The sequence below is a fragment of the Pristis pectinata genome, chromosome 25 (genome assembly GCF_009764475.1).
Source record: "Pristis pectinata isolate sPriPec2 chromosome 25, sPriPec2.1.pri, whole genome shotgun sequence".
Lineage (NCBI taxonomy): Eukaryota > Metazoa > Chordata > Chondrichthyes > Rhinopristiformes > Pristidae > Pristis > Pristis pectinata.
This window is the reverse complement of record NC_067429.1, coordinates 31,612,166-31,634,799: the sequence shown is the minus strand read 5'-3', so window position 1 is coordinate 31,634,799 and position 22,634 is coordinate 31,612,166. Positions and strand designations below refer to the sequence as shown.

General features: G+C 53.2%; 1 protein-coding gene across 1 annotated transcript in view; it reads right to left on the bottom strand.

Annotated features, from left to right (window-relative positions):
• The window catches only part of gfap (glial fibrillary acidic protein), a 40,506-nt gene extending 18,260 nt beyond the window's left edge, over positions 1–22,246 (bottom strand). The window contains exons 1-3 of the mRNA XM_052038857.1: positions 22,090–22,246; positions 6,812–7,216; positions 5,368–5,428 (exon numbers count right to left, since the gene is read on the bottom strand). Coding sequence (XP_051894817.1) covers positions 5,368–5,428; positions 6,812–7,216; positions 22,090–22,187 — 564 coding nt within the window. The 5' untranslated portion in view covers positions 22,188–22,246. The remainder of the gene's footprint in view (positions 1–5,367; positions 5,429–6,811; positions 7,217–22,089) is intronic.
• Between the last annotated feature and the right edge of the window lie 388 nt (positions 22,247–22,634).

Below are 22,634 nucleotides of genomic sequence, written 5' to 3'. Positions count from 1 at the left end.
CACTACAAAAAGTGCTGCATGTGCTGGTTCGTTCTCTCTCTCTCTGAGGATGTTGAGGTAAGCTGTGCACTACTTCAGGGTAGATAGTTAAAGATCCTGGGGAGCATTAGAGCCAATGTTTGTCCAGATTGAAGGTGTTCAGCCATTGTATTGTTTATCCCTTGATCGTTTGTAACCAGTTGTGTGTGTGTGTGTACGCATCTCACCCCTGTTGCAATTTCCCCCACATCTCGCAATCACCCGTGTGTATGTGTGCGTGAGTGTGCATCTGTTCCCATCCATTCTGTCCCTGCGTTTGTCTTTGTAAATAAATTTTCCCTCTTTAAACTATAAAGACTTGTGTCTGAAGCCCTCTGCCTTTAAGACCTGAAAGAACCTTTTCTCTCAACATTTGGCGCCGCGAGCAGGTTCTTAAAGGTCTTGGCTGGACACAGATGTGGGGAGGATGTTTTGGAACAGGGATAAGAAGGCTAGCGTAGGCACTGAGGAGAGAATTCCTGGTTGGACTGATGAGAGTGAGGGATTTGGGAGCTTGGCCAGTATGCTGGCAGACCACAGTAAGCCAGTGGACTGGGCCGAGCAGTTAGATCCACGTGGTGAGAAACTGGGGCACCATGTGTTTGCCCTCCTCCAGAAGTCGGGGTTCCCCAGGGCCAAAGGGGTGCCTTCTAGCTGCTTGCGTCCCTCCTGAGATGCCAAGCTGGGATTACTAGCCAGATGCAGAATACATGTCTCCAGAAATACATGGAGATAAAGGAGCTCCAGCAGCACTGCTGTGTTCTGCAGCAGGCAGTCCAGACTGCTCAGACCTGAGCCAGTGACCGAGGCCAGAGGGACTGAGGTCACCTGCAGGCTGATTCAGCTACAGCAGGCACAGGCAGCCTGCCAGTCTGGCTGGCAGCTAGACCCATTAAAAATTTGAGCCCTGGTCCAGCGCGGCAACAAGCTGGACACGTGGCTGGGGGATGGGGATATATGGATGGATACTGACGAGGAAGGGGTGCCAGAAGAGCCTGGATCCCATCACACCCGCCCTCCCCCCTACCCACCCAAACCCCTGCATGCTAGACCCGTCACCACGCTGTCCCGGGTCCGCCAGAGGGGAGGGGAGTCAGGATGAGGACCCTGTTGGGGGGGGGGTTGGGGGTGGGAGAGAGTGCCCATGGTCCCTCCAAGACTACGGAGACCTGGGATTTCTCCGTCAAGAAGCTCACCCAGCTGGCGGATCAGTACCACCAGCAGCCGGGCAAGTACCTGGCTACGTGGCTGCTCCGGCTGTGGGATGAGGGGGGCCCCTCAAACTTGAGCCTCTCATCAGGAAGCGAGCACCCTAGGGAGCTTGTCTGAACAACAGAGCATTAACAATGCCCTGTGGGCACCACTGGGAGGGGCTGGGAATGTCACTACCCTGTGGGATTGGGTAGTGACTGCAGTGAGGGTCTGGGACCCTACCCTCCTCGAATGGGACTTACACAGGCAACTGCAGTGGAGCACGGTCAGTGAGGGCACCAGGGTTGTCAGGGAATGGGTGCTGGTGACTGGCATCTGAGAGGCCCAGCAGTCACAAGCTGTTAGAAAACACCAGGGTGACCAGCGCGCAAACGGGATACCTGGTCACCACTGTGTGCCCCGATTTTAAGGCCAGTGGTCCTACCCCTCATGGGACCGGCTAATGGGAAGACAGTGTGGGATGCCATCACCCTCCTGGAAGGGCTAGAGTTCTTGCAGCAGGGGAAGCCCACCCAGGTCCGTAGGACAAAGATGAGGGCTGGAGACACAACCCCCCGTTTTACACACAAATGGCTATTCTTTGACCTGCTGCGCGCAGGGGTGGACCGTGCCAGCATAGATGGGATCCCAACCCCCACCATTTACACAGTTTGGAAAGAGCGTTGCGGGGGGACATCTGGCCAGGGGAAAACCCACAATCCCCCTGGGATCAAGCCTGACAACACTGCCCCTGTCCCTCCCCCACTCAAAACAATCTCTCCTGCCCCCAAGGCTGAGCTCCAGGACCTGCTGAGACAGGAAATAGCCCATCTCTGCCAGCAGGAACCTTCACCCACGGGGTGGCAGACCCCCACCCCCCCTCCCACAGGAAGGCGGCCAGGGGTCCCGGCACATTTGTTCCACTGCCCTCTCCTGCCTGGGAGACCTGAGGCCACATATACCCGTCGCTGTACATTGGGGAAGGGGGAACATACAGAGGTGGATGGCACTCATCGACATGGGTCCCCAACACACCATCATCCCGGGTAACCCTGCTGTGTGAATGGGGGCACAGATGCAGATAGAGGGGTTAGGGGGTTCCCTTTTGCCCGCGAAGGAGGTCACAGTCCACGTGGCCATCGGGAACCAAGCCCCTCGACCCATAACAGTGCTGATAGAAAACTTGCCCGAGTGCATCCTAGGGATCAATGTCTTAAAGGGACAGTCCCTCCATACTAACTGGGGCATGTTTACATTTGGGGTCACGCGGGCTACAGTCATGGTTGGGGCAGCCAAATGTGAACCAGTTGTTCCCCCTCCCTCCAAAGTTGGCTATAGCCGACAGTACAGAGTGCCAGGGAGATGCAGAGATATCACTGAGGCCATTGCAGGGGGCCTGGACAAGCCTTGGCAGGCAGTGGTAGATTTAGATATTCATAGCCCCACTATCTGCCATGGCTTAATCTCTTGTAAAAAAAAAGTCACATTCTTATGGGGACCTGAACAACAGGCCGCTTTTGAAGCAGCAAAGCAAGCTGTGGGACAAGCACTGCCACTTACTCCCCACCAGGCAGGTGTCCCTTTTGAATTGCAGGTCTCGGCCAGTGAGACGGTCACCGAATGGAGCCTCTGGCGGAAGATCCAAGGGCGCAGAGCTGCTTATGAATTCTCCAGCACCTCCAATCAATCAGACTGTGGGACTTGTGCCCAAACCCCAGCACACGCCGGTGAAGCTCTACCACTAACAGATCCCCCTGGATGATCTTCAAATGTACTGTTTACACAGACTTTTTGCCTGTCAGGTTTGGTATATTGGTTTTGGGGGGGTGGGTGGGGTTTGCCAGATGGCAGTTCCTCACCACTCCCCTCACCACTACAGCACATTCCTTCCAGTGATTCCCGATGGGGTGGGTGTTTCAGGAGCTGGTATTTCCCTTCTTACAATTTGACCTCAACCAGAGTCCCGACCCTCAGAGTCATCCAGTCAGCCGAGAGAATATTGCTGCAGACTCCAAAACAACCACACTTCCACCTTTCCAGTCAGCTACAGTGACTGCGAGAGCAACTGGTACCCAGGGGCCACAGCCAGCGGTGCCACTAAGCTGGAAACTCCCTGGACTTAGAATGGCATCCACTGGGTCTGCAGGCACCATGCCTACCTGTGGCTCCCCACGAGCTGGTACAGTTGCTGCTTCCCAGCGTTTGTGGTACCCTATATCAACGCACTCGATGACCTCTGGGAGCACCCAGCATATATCGACCATTGGAACAAAAGAGCCATCAATGAGACAGAGGTTCTGGATGATTGCCTTCCCCACATATGGTACAGCCCAACTGTCCCGTGAAGTCATCAAGATGACCAGTGTGCTCCAGACAATGGCTGATGAACAGAAACTGTCACTGCAGCATACCAAGTATGCCCTGACGCAGACAGCAGTGGAGCTGGCTGCCATCAGGCTGATGGCCCTTCAGAACTGGATGGTCCTGGACTACCTACTCACTGCAGAAGGTGGAACCTGAGCAGTGGTTGGGAAGGAGTGCTGTACCTTTATCCCAGATGCGTCCAGCAACATCATGGACCTGGCTGCTCACATTAGGGACTCGGTGGCCAAAATCCAAAAAGCAAGAGACCAGCTCCTCCAGCATGACAGCTCATGGGGAAGCTGGTGGCCATTTGGGTCTCTGGGGGGGTGGGGGGTGGATGGTGGGCAACTGTCATCCACTGGGCCACTACCCTCATTTTAATTGTTATGGCTATCTGTATTTTGTGCTGTGCTTGTCAAGTTATTAAAGCCACTTCTGCCTTCCATTAGTACTGCACCCTGACATACGTTTCTTAGTTTGGTTCTAGTTATTCCCTTGATTGGCATGTGATGTAGCTTTCGAGGGGTGGAATGTAGTGTGAAAGGTCATGGCTGTCACATGACTGTGACAACACTGACCCCTCTGGCTAGGATGACACCATTGAGCACATGGCCGAAAGTAACACCACTGTCAATCAAGGTCTGGCTCCACGCACCCATTAGTACACACCTTGACCATCAGGTGTATGTAAATACCTGTTGTACCTGGCCATGGCCCATTGGACATTTTTGAATCACCTAGGCTGGCTCCACCCAGCTCTCCGGCACTACAAAAAGTGCTGCATGTGCTGGTTTGTTCTCTCTCTCTCTGAGGATGTTGAGGTAAGCTGTGCACTACTTCAGGGTAGATAAAGATCCCGGGGAGTGTTAGAGCCAATGCTTGATGCTTGTCCAGATTGAAGGTGTTCAGCCATTGTATTGTTTATCCCTTGATCGTTTGTAACCAGTTGTGTGTGTGTGTGTGTGCGCGCGCACGCACATCTCACCTGTTGCGAGTTCCCCCACATCTCGCGATCACCGTGTGCGAGTGTGCATCTGTTCCCATCCATTCTGTCCCCGGTTTGTCTTTGTAAATAAATTTTCCCTTTTTAAAATACAAAGAATTGTGTCTGAAGCCCTCTGCCTTTAAGACCTGAAAGAACCTATTCTCACAGCAGTCCCCTTGTTCCTCAATACTCGAAGTACCTACTGTTCATTGTGTACGTCCTACACTTATTAGAACCCCCTCAAATGCATCACGTATCAGGATTAAAATTCCATCTGTAATTGCTTTGCCCAGTGTGCCAGGCTCTACCTCATTGTCCAGCCAGACTACCAACTGTCCCTCAAAAGATGCAATGAGGAGTTTCATCAACCCATAGAGCACGGAAAGTGACCAGCAGGCCCCAACTGTATTAATCCCATCTTCCAGCACTTGGCCCTTAGCCCTTAGCCTTCTATATCTAGGTGAAGAAGTCTCAACCATTTCTCGTGATAAAGCATCCAGTATTCAAATCTTTTTGACCACTTAATCACAGCTATGGACAAGTGGGATGGAGTAGCATACATCTCTGGGCATCACTAGGGTAGGATGTCAGTAACAGGCCAGTTCCAGCCAATTCATTCTCCTGCCCAAGCGCCCAAAATCTGGCCCTGGACATTACCTCCATTGTTGACCTGCACACTGGATTAACCAGCACGGATTCGGATTCTACTCCGCCACCTGTCCAACCCATTCTCAGTCAATCCTCCGCAGCGCATGGTTTTATCCTTGTAGAGTCCTGTCAGAGCCTGGATTTCTTACACCGTTTCTCACCTGTCTGTACGTGGCCAAGTTGTTCTCGGTTTCTGTACGCAGATTGATCTCGTCCTGTAACCTGCGGAACAGAATTTAGGGGAGTGACTCTGCTCAGTCAGATAAAGAGCGAGGAGTTCAGCGATAACTGCAACAGTTCAGGCTTTCAAAGTTGACAGCTCAAACTCACGAGGTATGCAGCAGACCCCACATGATTCCCAACAGGTGTCAATCTCTTATCTATAAGCTTCCTTCTAAGGGCTACTGACCCAGAATCAGTCAGCAATTACCCGTGAGTGATCAGTTCTCAAATTCTCTCTTAAATCCACCTCCTACCCAAGCATTGATCCCATGGAACATGTAAATTAGATAATGAGAGCCAATCAGATTACACCTTCATAAGTGCAGACATTTTTGTTGCTCATTCTGATCACCGGTACTGCCCACTCACTGGGACATCACTGCTGTGTCCCTCCTGAAGGAAGGAGCAGACTACAGAGTCAATGGGAAGTCAGCACTGACCCAGAGCTCTCGGTTTCCACATTGGGTGTGATTCCAGTCTGAGTGTCGTGTGACATCAGACAAGCAGTGTGGTCAATGGGTCAGGTCCTTCTTACCTCTGATGGTTCAGCCCAGACTGACGTGTGGAAGGAGTCTGGTCTTTGACCTCCATACCACAGGATGGCAGTGGGAAATGGGCAACAATGTCCAGTCGGAAAGAGAGGCTTTCAATTTTGTGTACCTTCCAGACTATGATTCCCTATCTGTTCACAGGCAAGAGATGAAGTAGTGATTGGAGATGCTGGTTGGAACTCCTGACTGTTAACTCCGGCTTGGTCAATGTAATACTCTTCCTCCAAACAGGAAGAGCTCAGTGCTGAAAGCTCTCCTAATGATGGCATGCAAGGCCTTCTGGCCTGAGATGTCCCAATTTCTACTGTGGTATGAAGATATGCTACCCAATTTTATTCCACAACCAGATATAATCTCATTTTAAGGTCTTTCCCAGTGTAGGTTTCTAACACACTATCAGATCTTTGGTTCATTCCAAACACCTCAGTTAGATCAACCCTCAGTGTTTGAAACCCAAGGAAATACAAGCCTGGTTCATGCAAACCGGCCTTCATTTAACAGGCAAATCTGTGCCCTGCAAGAGTCTGCTGCAAACTACCCACCCACTGCTCACTGGGACACACGGCAGGAAGGTAGCTGGAAGCAAGAGGCAAGAAAATGGCTGGGCTGGAGGTTGGTTAGTACAGAACCAATAGGATAGTTATTTCAAAGAGATGGGCCAAATGGCCTCTTTGTGTATGAGTCTAAGAATGGTGGATGTGGCAGAGTTCATCAAATTTGGAGTGCCCACTTGAGTAGACTGATCCTCAGCCCTTCCTGGGGGGAATGCACTCTCCCACAGCTGGGAGACTGAAGGTGGGCAGCTCCCTCCCAGAATATGTGGGGCCCGTACCTTTGTTTCAGGTTGTGGTGGTCCTCCAGCAGGTTGTCCCTCTCGATCTCCAGGCGAGCCTTGGCACTGTTCAGCTGGTCCATCTGCTGCCGCAGTTCCCGGATCTCGTCCAGGTACATCTCCCCCAGCCGGCTGGGCTCCTTCCCCTTGATCTGGTTGAGCTCGGTGGCCAGGACCTTATTCTGGTTCTCCAGGAAGCGCACCTTCTCAATGTAACTGGCAAAACGATCGTTTAGCTCCATCATTTCAAACTTCTCATTGGTTCGAGTTTCCTTGAACTCTGCGTTGAGGGCATCTGACAGGGTGAAGTTGACCTTCTCCTGGTACATCCCTGTGACTTTCGTTGGGTAGTTAATATGTTTCATCCGAACTACAGAGCTTCTGGAGGAGACTGGCAAAACAGGCCTGTGTAGGAAGGTAAAAATCGCCAAACAATAAAGTTTTAATTAGGACACACGAGACTGCAGGTGCTGGACTCTGGACCAAAAACTGCAGGAGGAACTCAGCAGGTCAGGCAGCATTGTGGAGACAAGGGAATAGTTGATTCTTTGGGTCGAGACCTGATTCATTTTAACTGCTTCACCCTACTACTTACCCCACCCCTGAGCTTTCCCAGTTAAGATACTTTATTCTTGTCTCATTTTCTCAAGCATTCTAGAGGTCTGAGACTGTAAATAACTTTGCCCTGTGGCCTCTCTGCCTGCAGTACATGGTTTGATAATGGGGTGAATCACAGCCAAAATCTGTGATTTCTCCTTGTTATCAACTGAACCACTGTCCTTGCAAATTAAATAACTAAGGGGCTGAGGAGAAGGTTTTAACTTAAGCAGCAGTGGTGGAGGAGGGAGTGGGTTCAGATGAGGGAAAGTGGTTTCAGGTGAATTTCCCAGTTCCAGTGAAGTGACTTCAACCCAAAATGTTAAATGCATCTTTCCACAGATTCTGCCTGACCTGCTGCATTTTTCCAGCATTTTGCTTTATTACTGATGAGGGGAAATTTAGCGAGAAGGGACAAGACAATGGTGTAGAGTAGCCCAATGAATAATGATAACTTGAGCTGATCAGGAAGGGAGAAAGTGTAGAACTTTAGGGATATATATCACTGACTGGGGTCAAACTGGGGAAAGTGGTGTAAAGAGGCAATACTAAAGGGTCTTTATTTGAATGCATGCAGCACACAATGGATGAATTAATGGCACAAATGATAAGGAGTAGCTACACAAGAAAACAGCAGCAGGAATAGGCCACTTGGCCGCCCCAAGCCTACCCCACCATTCAACACAACCAGACTGTTCCAGGAGTGACAGCTTTGTACATTTCCCAGACAACCAGTCCCTTCCAGGGGCACACTGGTCTGGGACTCCCAACAGGCAAGTCCTTTACAACCAACATCCCCTGCAAAGCAGTGATCCCAACACTTGACGACTCTCCCAGGTTCCCAAATCCTCTTCACCACATCCTGAGGCCCAGGCCCCAACCCGCTGGTCAGGTGCCTCAAGTCTCCGGCCTCCATCAATCACCTAATCGCTGGTCCCCATGTGGCTCAATCCCTTCCCCCCCCCCCCACACCCTCACCAACCACCACCACCCCCCCCACCCCCCAACTCCTCAGGCTGAGCACTTGCCTCTGACCCCTCTCCCACTGCCCCACTCCTGACCTAAGGTACTGCCCAAACAAAAATGTTCTCCAGCCACCCCAGTCCATTCACCGGGTCCTGGGCTCTGACCCAGGTGACAGATTGCACCCTGGACCTTCTAAAGGGTGGGGTAACAACGGCCAGATTCTCTCGTGCACCTTTTTGGGTGAAGTAGGATTTCAAAGCCAACATATCTGCAAGGTTCCTAATGGGATACGTGGTCATGAAGCTGCCGAAAGTGCCCACAATATAACAAGAAAGTGTAATAAGAGTCAGGCTGGACAGATCATCAGACGTCAGCTTCACGGGATTTGTTTGCAACTAAGGCTCTTGACTGGGAGAGCTGTTCCACACCAACGGGAGGTCAGGCAACTCACTGAATGCCTCTTAACCAAGGTTCCAGACTACTTAATCTCAGTCCTCATGTGTGTTCTGCTTCACTGGCAAGAGGAGACACATTAGAACAACAGTGGAGGTTTGGGAGTGGCCCTGGGAGTCCTCAACATTGACTCAAGACCACGATGTCTCATGGCATCAGGTCAAACGAGGGCAAGGAAACCTCCTGATCACCACCTCCATTCTCTGCTGATGAAGCAACAACCTTCCATGTTGAACAGCATCTCAACAAGGCGCAGGGTACAGAGGCCACAGTACTGAAATAAGCATCACGAAGACTTGGTCAACAGCATTGGTGGTGACTAGCCTGTCTGTGCTGAAGGACAGAGCTGCCGGACAGGATCTGGGCCAGTTAATCAACACAAGGAATTAAACCCACCTGTCCTGCTCCTCACCAACCTACCTGTTGAGTTAAAGTATTAGATGGAGTGCTTGATCAGTCTCAACTTCACATAGAGGACACCCTCCACTGTACTGTGCTAAATGGCAGCTTAGGAACCTGAAACCGGAAACTTCTCCCACGATGAGGGCAATCAGCAGTGTCAGAAGTGTATTCTACCAGAACCCAAAACCGCAGAACAAGGCACAGAGTGATACAGCATAGGAACAGGCCCTTTGGCCCACTGAGTCTGTGCTGTCCATTAACCCATTACGTTCATCCTATTTTATTCTCCCCACATTCCCATCCACTACCCTCAGGTTCTACCACTCATCTATAAACAGGGGACAATTTATAGGTGGCCAATTAAACGACCAACCCACATGTACTTGGGATGTGGGAGGAAACTGGAGCACTCAGGGGAAACCCAGGTAGAATGTGCAAACTCTACACAAACAGCACCAGAGGTCAGGATTGAACCCCATTCACTTGAGCTGTGGGCAGCAGATCCACTAGCTGAGCCATGTGTCTGTTCCTCTACATTTACTGGTGCTTAGGGAGACTTACTGTGAGGTTAAAACTCAATTATACATCACCCAAGAATATGAAATCTTTTCTGTGGTCTTTACAACAAGGATTATTGTCAAGTTCACAGGAGTTCACAGTCGACAGGAGTTCATGAATTGTCACAGTGAGGACTCTGCAGACAGACGGGGGAGGGTTCTGGAGACAGCAGTGCTTCAAGTCTTGCATAAACTCTGCTCCTACAGACACAGTGGCTGCTGCCAGTTTTAGTGCAATCAGTGCTCTCGATATCATATCATAAATCACAACACAATAAATTAGATAGACCTGCAGATGTTGAACTCAGCAGGAGAGCTGGAAACAACTCAGCCACCACAGACATTGTATTACAGAGATTCACTCAGAAAAGGGGGCAATTTCCAATGGGACATACATTCTCTGTCCTGCACCCAGTGCTCCTGGTGAGGTGTGCACTCACTGCCCTGCACCCAGTGCTCCAAGCTGGATGTGTACAGACTGTAATGCAGTAACAGCCCCCAATGGGGTGTACACTGCCTGTAACTTAGTAACTGTCCTCAATGGGGTGTGTTCTCACTATAATACCCCCCGTAGGATATCTACAACCTGTACTCCGATAACTGCTCCACATGGGTGTATATTCACTGTAGTTCATGAAATACCCCAATCAAGTGTACACTCACTTCTGTGCAGTAACAGCCACCAGTGATGATCCGACCAGACAGGAGGCTACACTCGACCTCCTCTCAGGAAGTGAGGCAGGGCAAGTGGCTGAAGTGTCAGTAGGGGAGCACTTTGGGACCAGTGACCATAATTATTTTAGATTCAACATAGTTATGGAAAAGGATAGGACTGGGATACAAGTTAAAGTCCTAAATTGGGGCAAGGCTAATTTTGATGGCATGAGACAGGAACTTGCAAAGGTTAATTGGGAGAGGCTGTCAGCAGGTAAAGGACAGTGGGTAAGTGGGAGGGATTTTAGAAATGAGATAGGGAGAGTTCAGCGTCAGCATGTTCCTGTTAGAGTGAAGGGCAAGGCTGGTCAATGAGAGATATTGTGATGCTGATCATGAAAAAAGGGGGCATGTACACATGCAGTGGTACAGCCACTGCCCCAGTCGTGGGACGTACACCCAGTGTGCTCAGTCACTGCCCCAGTGGTGGGGTGTACCCATTGCAGAGCAGCAACTTCCTGATTTCCAGTCTGTCCTCATGTTAGACACTGCATGTATCTCCCTGAGCCTGTACTGAGTGTTCTGCTGTAAATGCCCTGCTGGAATCTGTACCGACCATTGTGCACAAACAATATCCCCCCTGGCTGCACTCCCACAGAACACCGTAAACTGCCCCATTACCAACAGTGGCAGATCTGGCCCTTCAGCCCTTTATTTCCATTCTGCTGTTGAATAGAGCATGGCTGATCTCCCTCAGCACCACCCTCCTGGCATTGGACCCTTCGCGATTTATTCCCCAGTATCCAGAAACCTATGGGTCTCTGCACTGAATATGGAACACAGAACAGTGCAGCACAGGAAGAGGCCCTTCGGCCCACAACGTCTGTGCCGAACACAATGCCAGATTAAACTCATTCCTTCTGCCTGCACATGATTCATATCCTTCCATTCCCTGCATATTCATCTGTCTATTTAAAAGCCTCTTGTTTGCCAGATAAAACAATCTGCCTCCACCACTACCCCTGGCAGTGCGTCCTAGGCACCCACCACTCTGTATAAAATACTTGCCCCGCACATCTCCTCTCAATTTTTCCCCTCTCACCTTAAAGCCAAAACCTCTAGTATTTGACATTTCTACTTCAGGAGAAAGACTCTCACTGCCTACCCTATCTATGCCTCTCATAATTTTATAAACCTCTATCAGGTCTCCCCTCAGCCTCTGCTGCTCCAGAGAGAACAACCCAAGTTTGTCCAACCTCTGCTTCTTGCTTCCACCTGTCTCCTCTTCATCTGGGTGAAGACATCCTGAATGGTCAGAACTTTATTTTGACACAGTGACCCCTGGTTCCAGACACATCATGCAGGGGAACTGCAACTCTGTATCTGTCCTCCCAAGCTTCAGTAACAAAGATTGTGCATTTCAATGAGTCACCCCTCAATCTTCTAAACTCAGGTGACTACAGGTCCCCTCTGCTTAAACTCCCCTTGTAAGCGAGGCCATCCATCCCGTGAGCCAACCTGCCAAACATTTGGTGCACTGCCTGTCATAAATAAAGCCTTCCCTACTTCAGTAGAACAGACCAGTACATAGTATTCCAGAGGGAAAAAACAGATGACTAGCAGAGCTCTGTGGTTCCTCCAGAAGTAAGTTTGTTGCTCCAGATTCCAACATCTGGAATGTTGTGGACACTCAAAGAATTCCAGATGTGGTCTCACTGGGGTTTCATATAAATGGAGCAAAATGTTTTTAAATCCTCTTTCAATAAAGGTCAACATACTGGGTGTCTTCCTGATTGCTTGCTGAAGCAATGTGCTGACTTTCAGTGATCTGTGTACAAGGACACCCAGGTCCCTCTGAACACCAACACCTTTCAATCTCTTACCACTTCTATTTTTTTCCTACCAATAGTGCCTTGCCGTCAGCCCCCACAGGGATGTGTAACACTGCAAGCAGTACATGTATTCCTTAGTTGTATACTGACCACACCACCCCCCCCCCCCCCCCCCCGCCACAGTAAATGTCCCCAATGGGGCATCAATGCACAATATGTTAGCAAGTGGCCACTCTGGCATTAGAGTCACTGCAATGAAGTAACTTCACCCAGGGACGTGTCTGCTTACTGTTCTGCCGTGAATGCCCCCAGTAGGGTGTGTACTCACTATTCTACAGTATCTGCTGCCAGTGATGTTTATTCACTACACATCAGTAGAAAATCCAGCGTGGACATGTGCTGTACAGTGGTAAATTCCCTCAGTAGTGTACACTTTGAGGAACAGTGATGTGCATACTCTCCTAACAGAAGTAGCTGCCTTGAGTGGGGGCATACATCAACTGTAGTGCCTTACCAAATGCCCCCAGTTGAGGTAACATGGGTGCTCAGGTGAGTGGGACTCGAACTGTCAGGCTCTCTCTGGGAGGGCCAGGTACCATCTGCACAACATTGCCACCTAGTGGGTCCTGACCATCACTCACCCTTATTCCCAATCCAGTCACTCTCCAAGGCTGCTACACACAGCAGCCCATCAAGACAGTCACTAATGAGAAATATCCACCAAGAGTAGTAAAACAGTCACAATGTTTGACATCAAGGAACGCATTTTGGCTACAAATCTATCGAAGAAATCAGAGACTGTGTGATCACAGTGACCTGACAATAAACATCCTTCACAGGCACGTGAACAGCCAAGACCAGCAGGGTAATCGACCGAGGCAGGCATCCTGAACTTGGTTACCATTATCAGGTAGGCATACACAAGGATCCTTGATGATTCCAGGCTTTCCGAGCTGCTGAGATCACATGACTATTGAACTGGTTCTGAACTGGTGTCAGAGTGAAGGTGTTGGTGAGGTGACAACTGGGCATTTCTACCTTTCTCTACTACTTTCATTCATTGAAGTAAAGTAAAGGTTGGACTTTAGATTGTAGAAGGTTGTGCTTAGAGTGGAATTACACCCCCAGGGTAATTGGTTAGTACCTGAATTTACAATGCTCAGGTAATTCAGGAGTCATCTATAGCAGGAGAACTTGGACCCTTGGCATGTTCCTCCTCCAATAGGTGGGAGATCAGGGGGACTTCCAGCAGCCCTGGTGGCCATATATGCAGGAAGGTTGCCTAGCTGCAGCTACTTCCTGACCAGCAGGGGAGGAGAAAGACGAGGAGAGTTATAGTGATAGGGGGCTCGATTGTGAGGGGACTAGGCAAGACTCTAGAATGGTATGCTGCCTCCTTGGTGCCCAGTCAGAGATGTCTCAGAACAGGTGCAGGGCATTCTGGAGGGGGAAGGTGATCAGCAAGAAACTGCGGTGAGTTGTGGACACAGCTCAGCACATCACAGAAACCAGCCTCCCCTTCATGGACTCGGTCTACACTTCTCACTGCCTCAGTAAAGCAGCCAGCAGAATCAAAGACCCCACCCACCCAGGACATTCTCTCTTCTCTCCTCTCCCATCAGGTCAAAGACACAAAAGTCTGAAAGCATGTACCACCAGGAACAAGGACGGCTTCTGTCCTGTTGCTAAGAATATTGAACAGTTCACTAGTACGATAAAATGGACCCTTAACCTCAATCTACCTCGTTATGAACTTCACCTTATTGCCTACCTGCACTGCATATTCTCTGTAGCTGTGACACACTACTCTGCATTCTGTATTGTTTTACCTTGTACTACCTCAATGCACTGTGTCATGAATTGATACAGTCAGACAGGGGCGGCCGGTCCCAGTGTCGGCAGTCAGACATACAGACCACACCCAGAGTTGGCAGTCAGATGGGGCGGCCAGTCCCAGTGTAGGCAGTCAGACAGGGGCGGCCGGTCCCAGAGTCGGCAGTCAGACACACAGACTACACCCAGTGTCGGCTGTCAGACGGGGGCAGCCGGTCCCAGAGCTGGCAGTCAGATGGGGGCAGCCGGTCCCAGAGCCGGCAGTCAGACATACAGACTACACCCAGTGTCAGAGTCAAGCTATAAGGAGAGTTTGGACAGACTTGGGTTGTTTTCTCTGGAGGCTGTGGAGAGAACTGATAGAAGTTTTCTAAGTTTATGAGAGGCAATCAATGGAGTAGACAGCCGGTATCTTTTTCACAGTCGAAATGTCTGATACTAGAGGGCATGTATTCAAGGTGCAAGGTGGTAAGTTGAAAGGAGATGTGTAGGACAGGTTTTTTTTGAAAACAGAGTGGTGGAGGCCTGGAACACACTACCAGGGGTGGTGGTGGAAGCAGATACGATTGCAACAGTTGAACAGCATTTAGACAGACCACAAGCAGGCAGGAAACAGGGGGATATGGACCACGTGCAGTCAATTGGGATTAGTTTAATTTGGCATCATGCTGGCGAAGACAAGGTTGGCCACAGGGCCCCGATGGAGATACTTACATCTTCCCTGGCCACAGGTGAGGTGACAGATGACCAGAGAACAGTGAATGTCATACCTTTATTCAAAGCGAGGTTTCTGTGACTGAAAGCCAGTGACCAGTGGTGTGTACCACAGTGCTTGGTATTGGGACTCTTGCTGTTTGCTATTACATTAGTTGCTCAGGTGAATGGAGGTGGTATGATCAGTAAGTGTTGGTGGTGGTGTAGACAAGTGAGAACAGAGAGGACATTGACCAGCCAGTAAACTGGGCAGAGCAACAGCAGATGCAATGTAATCCTGTTAAGTGTGAGGTGATGCACTTCAGGAGGTCCAATAAGGGAGAACATACATACCAACAGTAGATCCCTGGAGAATACTGAGGGACAAAGGGACATTCGTGTATTAGTTCACAGATCCTAAGGTAACAGCATGGAGAGATAGAGTGGTGAAGAAGGGATACCAGATGCTTGCCTTCATTAGTCAGGGCATAAGAGCAGGGAGGTCTTGGCACAACTTTATCAAACTTTGCTTTGGTAGCAGCTGGAATATTGAATGCAGTTCTGGTTGCTACACTGTTGGAAGGACATGATTGCACTGGAGAGGGTGCAGAGGAGATTCACCAGGACACTGCTTGGGATGGAACATTTCCATTATGAGTAAGAGACTGGATAAGCTGGGTTTGTTTTCGCTGGAACAGAGGAGGCTTGGGGGGACCTTACAGAGGGGTACAAAATTACAAGAGGCATAGGTAGAGTAGATGGTAAGGATCTTTTCCCTGTGGCAGAGGTCTCCAGGACCAGAGGGCATGGGTTTAAGGTGAGGAATAGGAGTTTGAGGGGATCCGAAGAGGAATTTTTTCGCCAAGGAGCCGGTTAAAATCTGGAACACACTGCCCAAGAAGGTGGTGGATGGAGGCACTTTATCAACATTTAAGCAGCATCTGGACAAGCACCTGAATCACTGAGGCATAGAAGGCTACGCACCAAGTGCTGGTGAATGGGATCGGTATAGATGGGTACTCGAGGGTCAGCATGGACATGGTGGGCCAAAGGGCCAGATTCTGAGCTCCATAACGGTCACAAAATCTGTTGATATCAGTTTGCTCAGCACAGGTCAAGAATCACACACCAGAATCAGCTGTTAAATTGTACTGTTAAACCCAAGTCAAAGGTTGAGCAAGGCTGAATTGAAGCACCATCTGTCCGATTAACTTAGCGCTGCCCCCCCTTTTGGTTCCCTCAGTGGATAATCCACAATGCAATTTAGTCCATCTTTCTAATTTAGTTTTCAATCAAAAACCTTGTGAACCAGTGCCTGGGACCATCTGGCCAATCCAATGACTCTCACTGTGTGCAATCATTTCTTAGCGGCCAGACCAGGGTAACTTCGGAAAGTTTGTCCATTTATCTTTTGCCAGATATGAAACTCTATGCCCAGGGAACAAGGCGGCAAAATATCAGCATTTATATAGTGGGTCATCACACAGCATCTTGGGAAGTACCAAAGTACTGTCACTGGAAACTTGGAGCTCAACTTGCACTCAGCAAGCTCCCACAGGTAGCAATGTGACAAGGTCTAGATGATCTGTTACTGTGGTGTGAGTGAAGGGCCAGAACAGCACAAGAACACAAGAACCTGGAGGCAGAGGAGGCCACTCATCCTTCCAGCCTGCTCCACCATTCATCAAGGTCATGAATTATCTTCTACCCCACATTTCACTGCAGTATCCCCAGAAAAGCAATGCAAGATGACACCGGAGCGTGGATCTACTCATTACCCTTACTATAATCGTTCTACACTTTTAAATTTAAACTCTATGTCACTAACTATTACTAAATGTTCTTTTAAATCTTCTCACAGGGCTGGCGATCTTCCAACCTCCAGGAACGACTACGAAGCGGCCCTTATATGATGAGATGGACTATGGCCTCACGATCTACCTTGTGTGACCTTGCCCCTTATTGCACTACACTTTCTCAGTAGCTGTGACACTTTACTCTGTACTGTTATTGTTTTTACCTGTACTACCTCAATGCACTCTGTACTGTGTAATGAATTGATCTGTATGATCGGTATGCAAGATAAGTTTTCACTGTACCTCAGTACAAGTGACAATAGTAAACCAATACCAAGACACCATTGGTCTATTTTGAACCAACTCAGTGATTGCGCCTCCACATCCCTCCAGCACAGAGAGCTCCAAAAATTTACCATCCACTGAGTTGAGAAATTCCTCCTCACCTGATTGGTCTGCTCCTTGTTCTGAAACTGATCTCAGGTCCAACATTCCTCAGGCAGGGAAACATCTCCCTGCATCCAACCTGCCATGCCCTGTGATAACTATGGACATTTCAATGAGAATGTTCTCAACTGTAGAGAGTACAGACTCGTCTCCTCAATCTCTCCTCATATGTTAAACCTGCCGTCACTGGAACCAGACTAGTGAACCTTCCTCTTTGAAGAGTACATCCTTTCCTAGGCATGGAGACCTGAACTGTCCACAATACTCCAGGTGCAGAGTCACCAAGGTGCCATATCATTGCAGTAACACTTCCATAATCGTGTATTCAAACTCTTGAAATAAAAAGGTCAACTTAACCATTTCCTTTCCTAATTGCTTGCAGGACCTAGGAGTTATCATTCTGTACAAGGATGTCTCATCCCTCTGAACTTCAGTATCTCACCATCTAAAATACATTCTCTTCTTTATGCACCAACTTAGATGTCCTCAGACTTTTCCAAATTACAGTCCACCTTCCGTGTTCTCACTCACTCAGCTTGTCCATGTCCTCTCGAGTCTCCTCCCTACTCACAGTGCCGCCTAACTTCCGTACCCTCAGAAAACTTGGAAATGTGACATTTAGTACCTTCAGCCAAATCGTTGGTGCAGACTGAACAGCTGGGTCCTTACACTGATCCCTGCAGAGCCCCTGCCAACCTGAGAAGGATCTGTTTATTTCCAGTGTTTGCCTCCTATCCCTCACCCACTCCCTATCTGTGTCAGTATATTACCCCCGATCCACGTCCTCCAACCTCAGTGACCAATCTCCAGTGTGGGACCTTATCAGCTTCTGAAACTGTATAAATACACCTCATCCAGTCACACCCTCAAACAACTCCAATACAGTCACAGATCCATACTGACTACTTCACCCCGTTATCCTTTGCTCGTTGTTCTGACACTGCATCCTTCATCCTAGATGTGGGAGCTTTCTCAGAAGGGTGGGGCTCCTCTTTGAAATTGTGCCTTGGGATCTTTTATGTCCGAGAGGGCAGCCGGCCATCAGTCTGTCCTCTCATCAATTTAGTTCTAGTCTAGTTTACCCTTGCCACTGGGCTCTTTACACTGTGGGTTTTGAGGCAGGGAACTGTCAGCAGTCGTCAGCATTAACCCAGCATCAGGGAGAGAAGTCAGTGACAATGGTCCCTGTGCAACTGCAGCTCAGCTCCTCCCCCATCCCTCCTCAACACACCCCCCTCCCCCATCCCTCACCACCTCAGCTGACTCTCTCTCTCAGCCTCGCCCTCTCAGCCATTGTCTCCCCTCTGGACTGCCTCTCTCATCCACTCCGCATCTGTTTCCTCTTTCACTCATCGTTTGGACTCCTGCCGCCCCTCTCCCTGACCCCTCTCCCCTATCCCACTGTCTGTGACCCCTTTAATGAGTCCTCCCTTTCTCCTATCTCACTTCCATCTTTATTTTGTCCTCACCTCCCCCCCCCCCCCCATTCAGTGACCAGTACACATTCTGCTTTATTTCACATTATTATTCACAGTGAATTAGTTACGTTGCACCCAGCTGAGAGGTTTCACCGCTCCAGAATTCTCACACCACCGGGATGCGCCACTTGCTCAAAATCACCCTGCGGGCTCTGGGGGTGGTGGGGGGGGGGGGGGGCAGGTGAGGGGAGAGACCCTCCGGGCTCTGGGGGTGGTGGGAGGGGGGGGAGGGGAGAGACCCTCCGGGCTCTGGGGGTGGTGGGAGGGGGGGGGAGGGGAGAGACCCTCCGGGCTCTGGGGGTGGTGGGAGGGGGGGGGGGGGGAGGGGAGAGACCCTCCGGGCTCTGGGGGTGGTGGGAGGGGGGGGGGGAGGGGAGAGACCCTCCGGGCTCTGGGGGTGGTGGGGGGGAACGGGTGAGGGGGGGAGACCCTCCGGGCTCTGGGGGTGGGGGGGGGGAAAACGGGTGAGGGGGGGAGACCCTCCGGGCTCTGGGGGTGGGGGGGGGGGGGAAACGGGTGAGGGGGGGAGACCCTCCGGGCTCTGGGGGTGGTGGGAGGGGGGGGAGGGGAGAGACCCTCCGGGCTCTGGGGGTGGTGGGAGGGGGGGGAGGGGAGAGACCCTCCGGGCTCTGGGGGTGGTGGGAGGGGGGGGAGGGGAGAGACCCTCCGGGCTCTGGGGGTGGTGGGAGGGGGGGGGGAGGGGAGAGACCCTCCGGGCTCTGGGGGTGGTGGGAGGGGGGGGAGGGGAGAGACCCTCCGGGCTCTGGGGGTGGTGGGAGGGGGGGGGAGGGGAGAGACCCTCCGGGCTCTGGGGGTGGTGGGAGGGGGGGGAGGGGAGAGACCCTCCGGGCTCTGGGGGTGGTGGGAGGGGGGGGAGGGGAGAGACCCTCCGGGCTCTGGGGGTGGTGGGAGGGGGGGGAGGGGAGAGACCCTCCGGGCTCTGGGGGTGGTGGGAGGGGGGGGGAGGGGAGAGACCCTCCGGGCTCTGGGGGTGGTGGAGGGGGGGGAGGGGAGAGACCCTCCGGGCTCTGGGGGTGGTGGGAGGGGGGGGAGGGGAGAGACCCTCCGGGCTCTGGGGGTGGTGGGAGGGGGGGGAGGGGAGAGACCCTCCGGGCTCTGGGGGTGGTGGGAGGGGGGGGAGGGGAGAGACCCTCCGGGCTCTGGGGGTGGTGGGAGGGGGGGGAGGGGAGAGACCCTCCGGGCTCTGGGGGTGGTGGGAGGGGGGGGAGGGGAGAGACCCTCCGGGCTCTGGGGGTGGTGGGAGGGGGGGGAGGGGAGAGACCCTCCGGGCTCTGGGGGTGGTGGGAGGGGGGGGAGGGGAGAGACCCTCCGGGCTCTGGGGGTGGTGGGAGGGGGGGGAGGGGAGAGACCCTCCGGGCTCAGGGGAGAGAGAGACCCTCCGGGCTCTGGGGGTGGTGGGAGGGGTGGGGGGGGGAGGGAAGGGGAGAGACCCTCCGGGCTCTGGGGGTGGTGGGAGGGGGGGGGAGGGAAGGGGAGAGACCCTCCGGGCTCTGGGGGTGGTGGGGAGGGGGGGAACGGGTGAGGGGAGAGACCCTCCGGGCTCTGGGGTGGTTGGGAGGGGGGGGAACGGGTGAGGGGAGAGACCCTCTGGGCTCTGGGGTGGTGGGAGGGGGGGGTTGCGGGTGAGGGGAGAGACCCTCCGGGCTCTGGGGGTGGTGGGAGGGGGGGGTTTTGCGGGTGAGGGGAGAGACCCTCCGGGCTCTGGGGGTGGTGGGAGGGGGGGGGAGAGGGAAGGGGAGAGACCCTCGGGCTCTGGGGGTGGTGGGGGGGGAACGGGTGAGGGGGGGGAGACCCTCCGGGCTCTGGGGGTGGTGGGGTCGGGAACGGGTGAGGGGGGGGGAGACCCTCCGGGCTCTGGGGGTGGTGGGGGGGAACGGGTGAGGGGGGGGAGACCCTCCGGGCTCGGGGGGTGGGGGGGGGGAACGGGTGAGGGGGGGGAGACCCTCCGGGCTCTGGGGGTGGTGGGGGGGAAACGGGTGAGGGGGGGAGACCCTCCGGGCTCTGGGGGTGGTGGGGGGGAAACGGGTGAGGGGGGGAGACCCTCCGGGCTCTGGGGGTGGTGGGGGGGGAAACGGGTGAGGGGGGGGACCCTCCGGGCTCTGGGGGTGGGGGGGGGGAAACGGGTGAGGGGGGGAGACCCTCCGGGCTCTGGGGGTGGGGGGGGGAAAACGGGTGAGGGGGGGAGACCCTCCGGGCTCTGGGGGTGGGGGGGGGAAACGGGTGAGGGGGGGAGACCCTCCGGGCTCTGGGGGTGGGGGGGGGAACGGGTGAGGGGGGGAGACCCTCCGGGCTCTGGGGGGGGGGGGGGGAACGGGTGAGGGGGGGAGACCCTCCGGGCTCTGGGGGTGGGGGGGGGAACGGGTGAGGGGGGGAGACCCTCCGGGCTCTGGGGGGGAACGGGTGAGGGGGGAGACCCTCCGGGCTCTGGGGGGGAACGGGTGAGGGGGGAGACCCTCCGGGCTCTGGGGGTGGGGGGGGAACGGGTGAGGGGGGAGACCCTCCGGGCTCTGGGGGTGGGGGGGGGAACGGGTGAGGGGGGAGACCCTCCGGGCTCTGGGGGTGGGGGGGGAACGGGTGAGGGGGGAGACCCTCCGGGCTCTGGGGGTGGGGGGGGAACGGGTGAGGGGGGAGACCCTCCGGGCTCTGGGGGTGGGGGGGGGAACGGGTGAGGGGGGAGACCCTCCGGGCTCTGGGGGTGGGGGGGGGAACGGGTGAGGGGGGAGACCCTCCGGGCTCTGGGGGTGGGGGGGAACGGGTGAGGGGGGAGACCCTCCGGGCTCTGGGGGTGGGGGGGGGAGAACGGGTGAGGGGGGGAGACCCTCTGGCTGGGGACCTTCAGCAGGTCAGCTAAAGGTGAAACAAAATGAGCAATTCGCACTCTCTCACCCACAGTGAGAGCTCCCTCAGTTGCAAGACCCCACCACCATTGCCTCCCCCAGTACCACTCCCAGTCTGTCTCTGTACCAAGACTCCACTCCTCCCAACCCGACTCTCCCTACCATACCAACATCTGTCTCTGCACCGACCACACTCCCTCCCCAATCCCGATCCCGGGTACCAGACCCCTCTCCCCACATCCCTTTCCTTGTTTCTCCTCTGTAGCGACCTCACACTCCACACAACATTAAGAATTCAGTGACCCCTCCCCTGAGACCGCATTCTCTCTCCATACCTGAGCCCCACCGCCTTCTCTCCCTCATTCCCACCCCAATCCCCGGCTGATGTATATCCAGCACTGAGCTAACAGAGACACAGTTGGAATAAACATCCCGAGTTTCAACAGCTCCGCCGCCAGCGAGGTACCGGAGCAGATCTGCCGTGCGGAGCACATGGAGTTTAAACAACGGGGACTGGACGTCTGACCATGGACACAGGCACCGAAAACCCATCAGGACTTCACCCTGTGGGAGAGCCCCTCCAGTGCCGAGGGAAGAGCACATCAGGCCGGGCGGAACCAGACCAAATCCCAGCAGGTCCAGTCCCTGCCTCCGGCCACTGTCCGAGCTGGGGAGGGGGTCACCAACAGCCTGAGGGAGACATGACTTGTACCTCTTGGTGAAGCTGTATCTGCTCGCAGGAGCGGCGCTCAGAGCCCCAAATCTCCTTCTGTAGGACGAGGTCTGCGTGGATTCGAAACTCATACTCATTCTGCAGAGTGTCCGGTGGATCACTGCGGGACAGGCTGACACCTAGCCCGGGGCAGCCGCTTATATACAGGGTCCGGCTGGGACACAGGCTGCAGGGCGGGCGGGCAGCGCCCAGGGTCCTAGCGCCACCTCGGTTCGCGTGGTCACGTGCCCGCCAGAAGCCCCTCATCCACAAAGGATGTTAAAATATTAATATTTAACAATGGCTGCAATCATGGCGATACAAATCGGGGTGAAATAGATTGAGTCTGGTTTGGGTCGGGGACCAACTTGCATGTATCGATTGAGCAAAGGATGCAAGTTTGGCAACAGGTCAGTTCCTCTCTGAGAGATGAACGCCCTGAGATAGGAACCGCCTGATACAGGAACCCCCTGAGAAAGGAACGCCCTGATACAGGAACCCCCGATAAAGGAACGCCCTGATACAGAAACCCCTGATATAGGAAC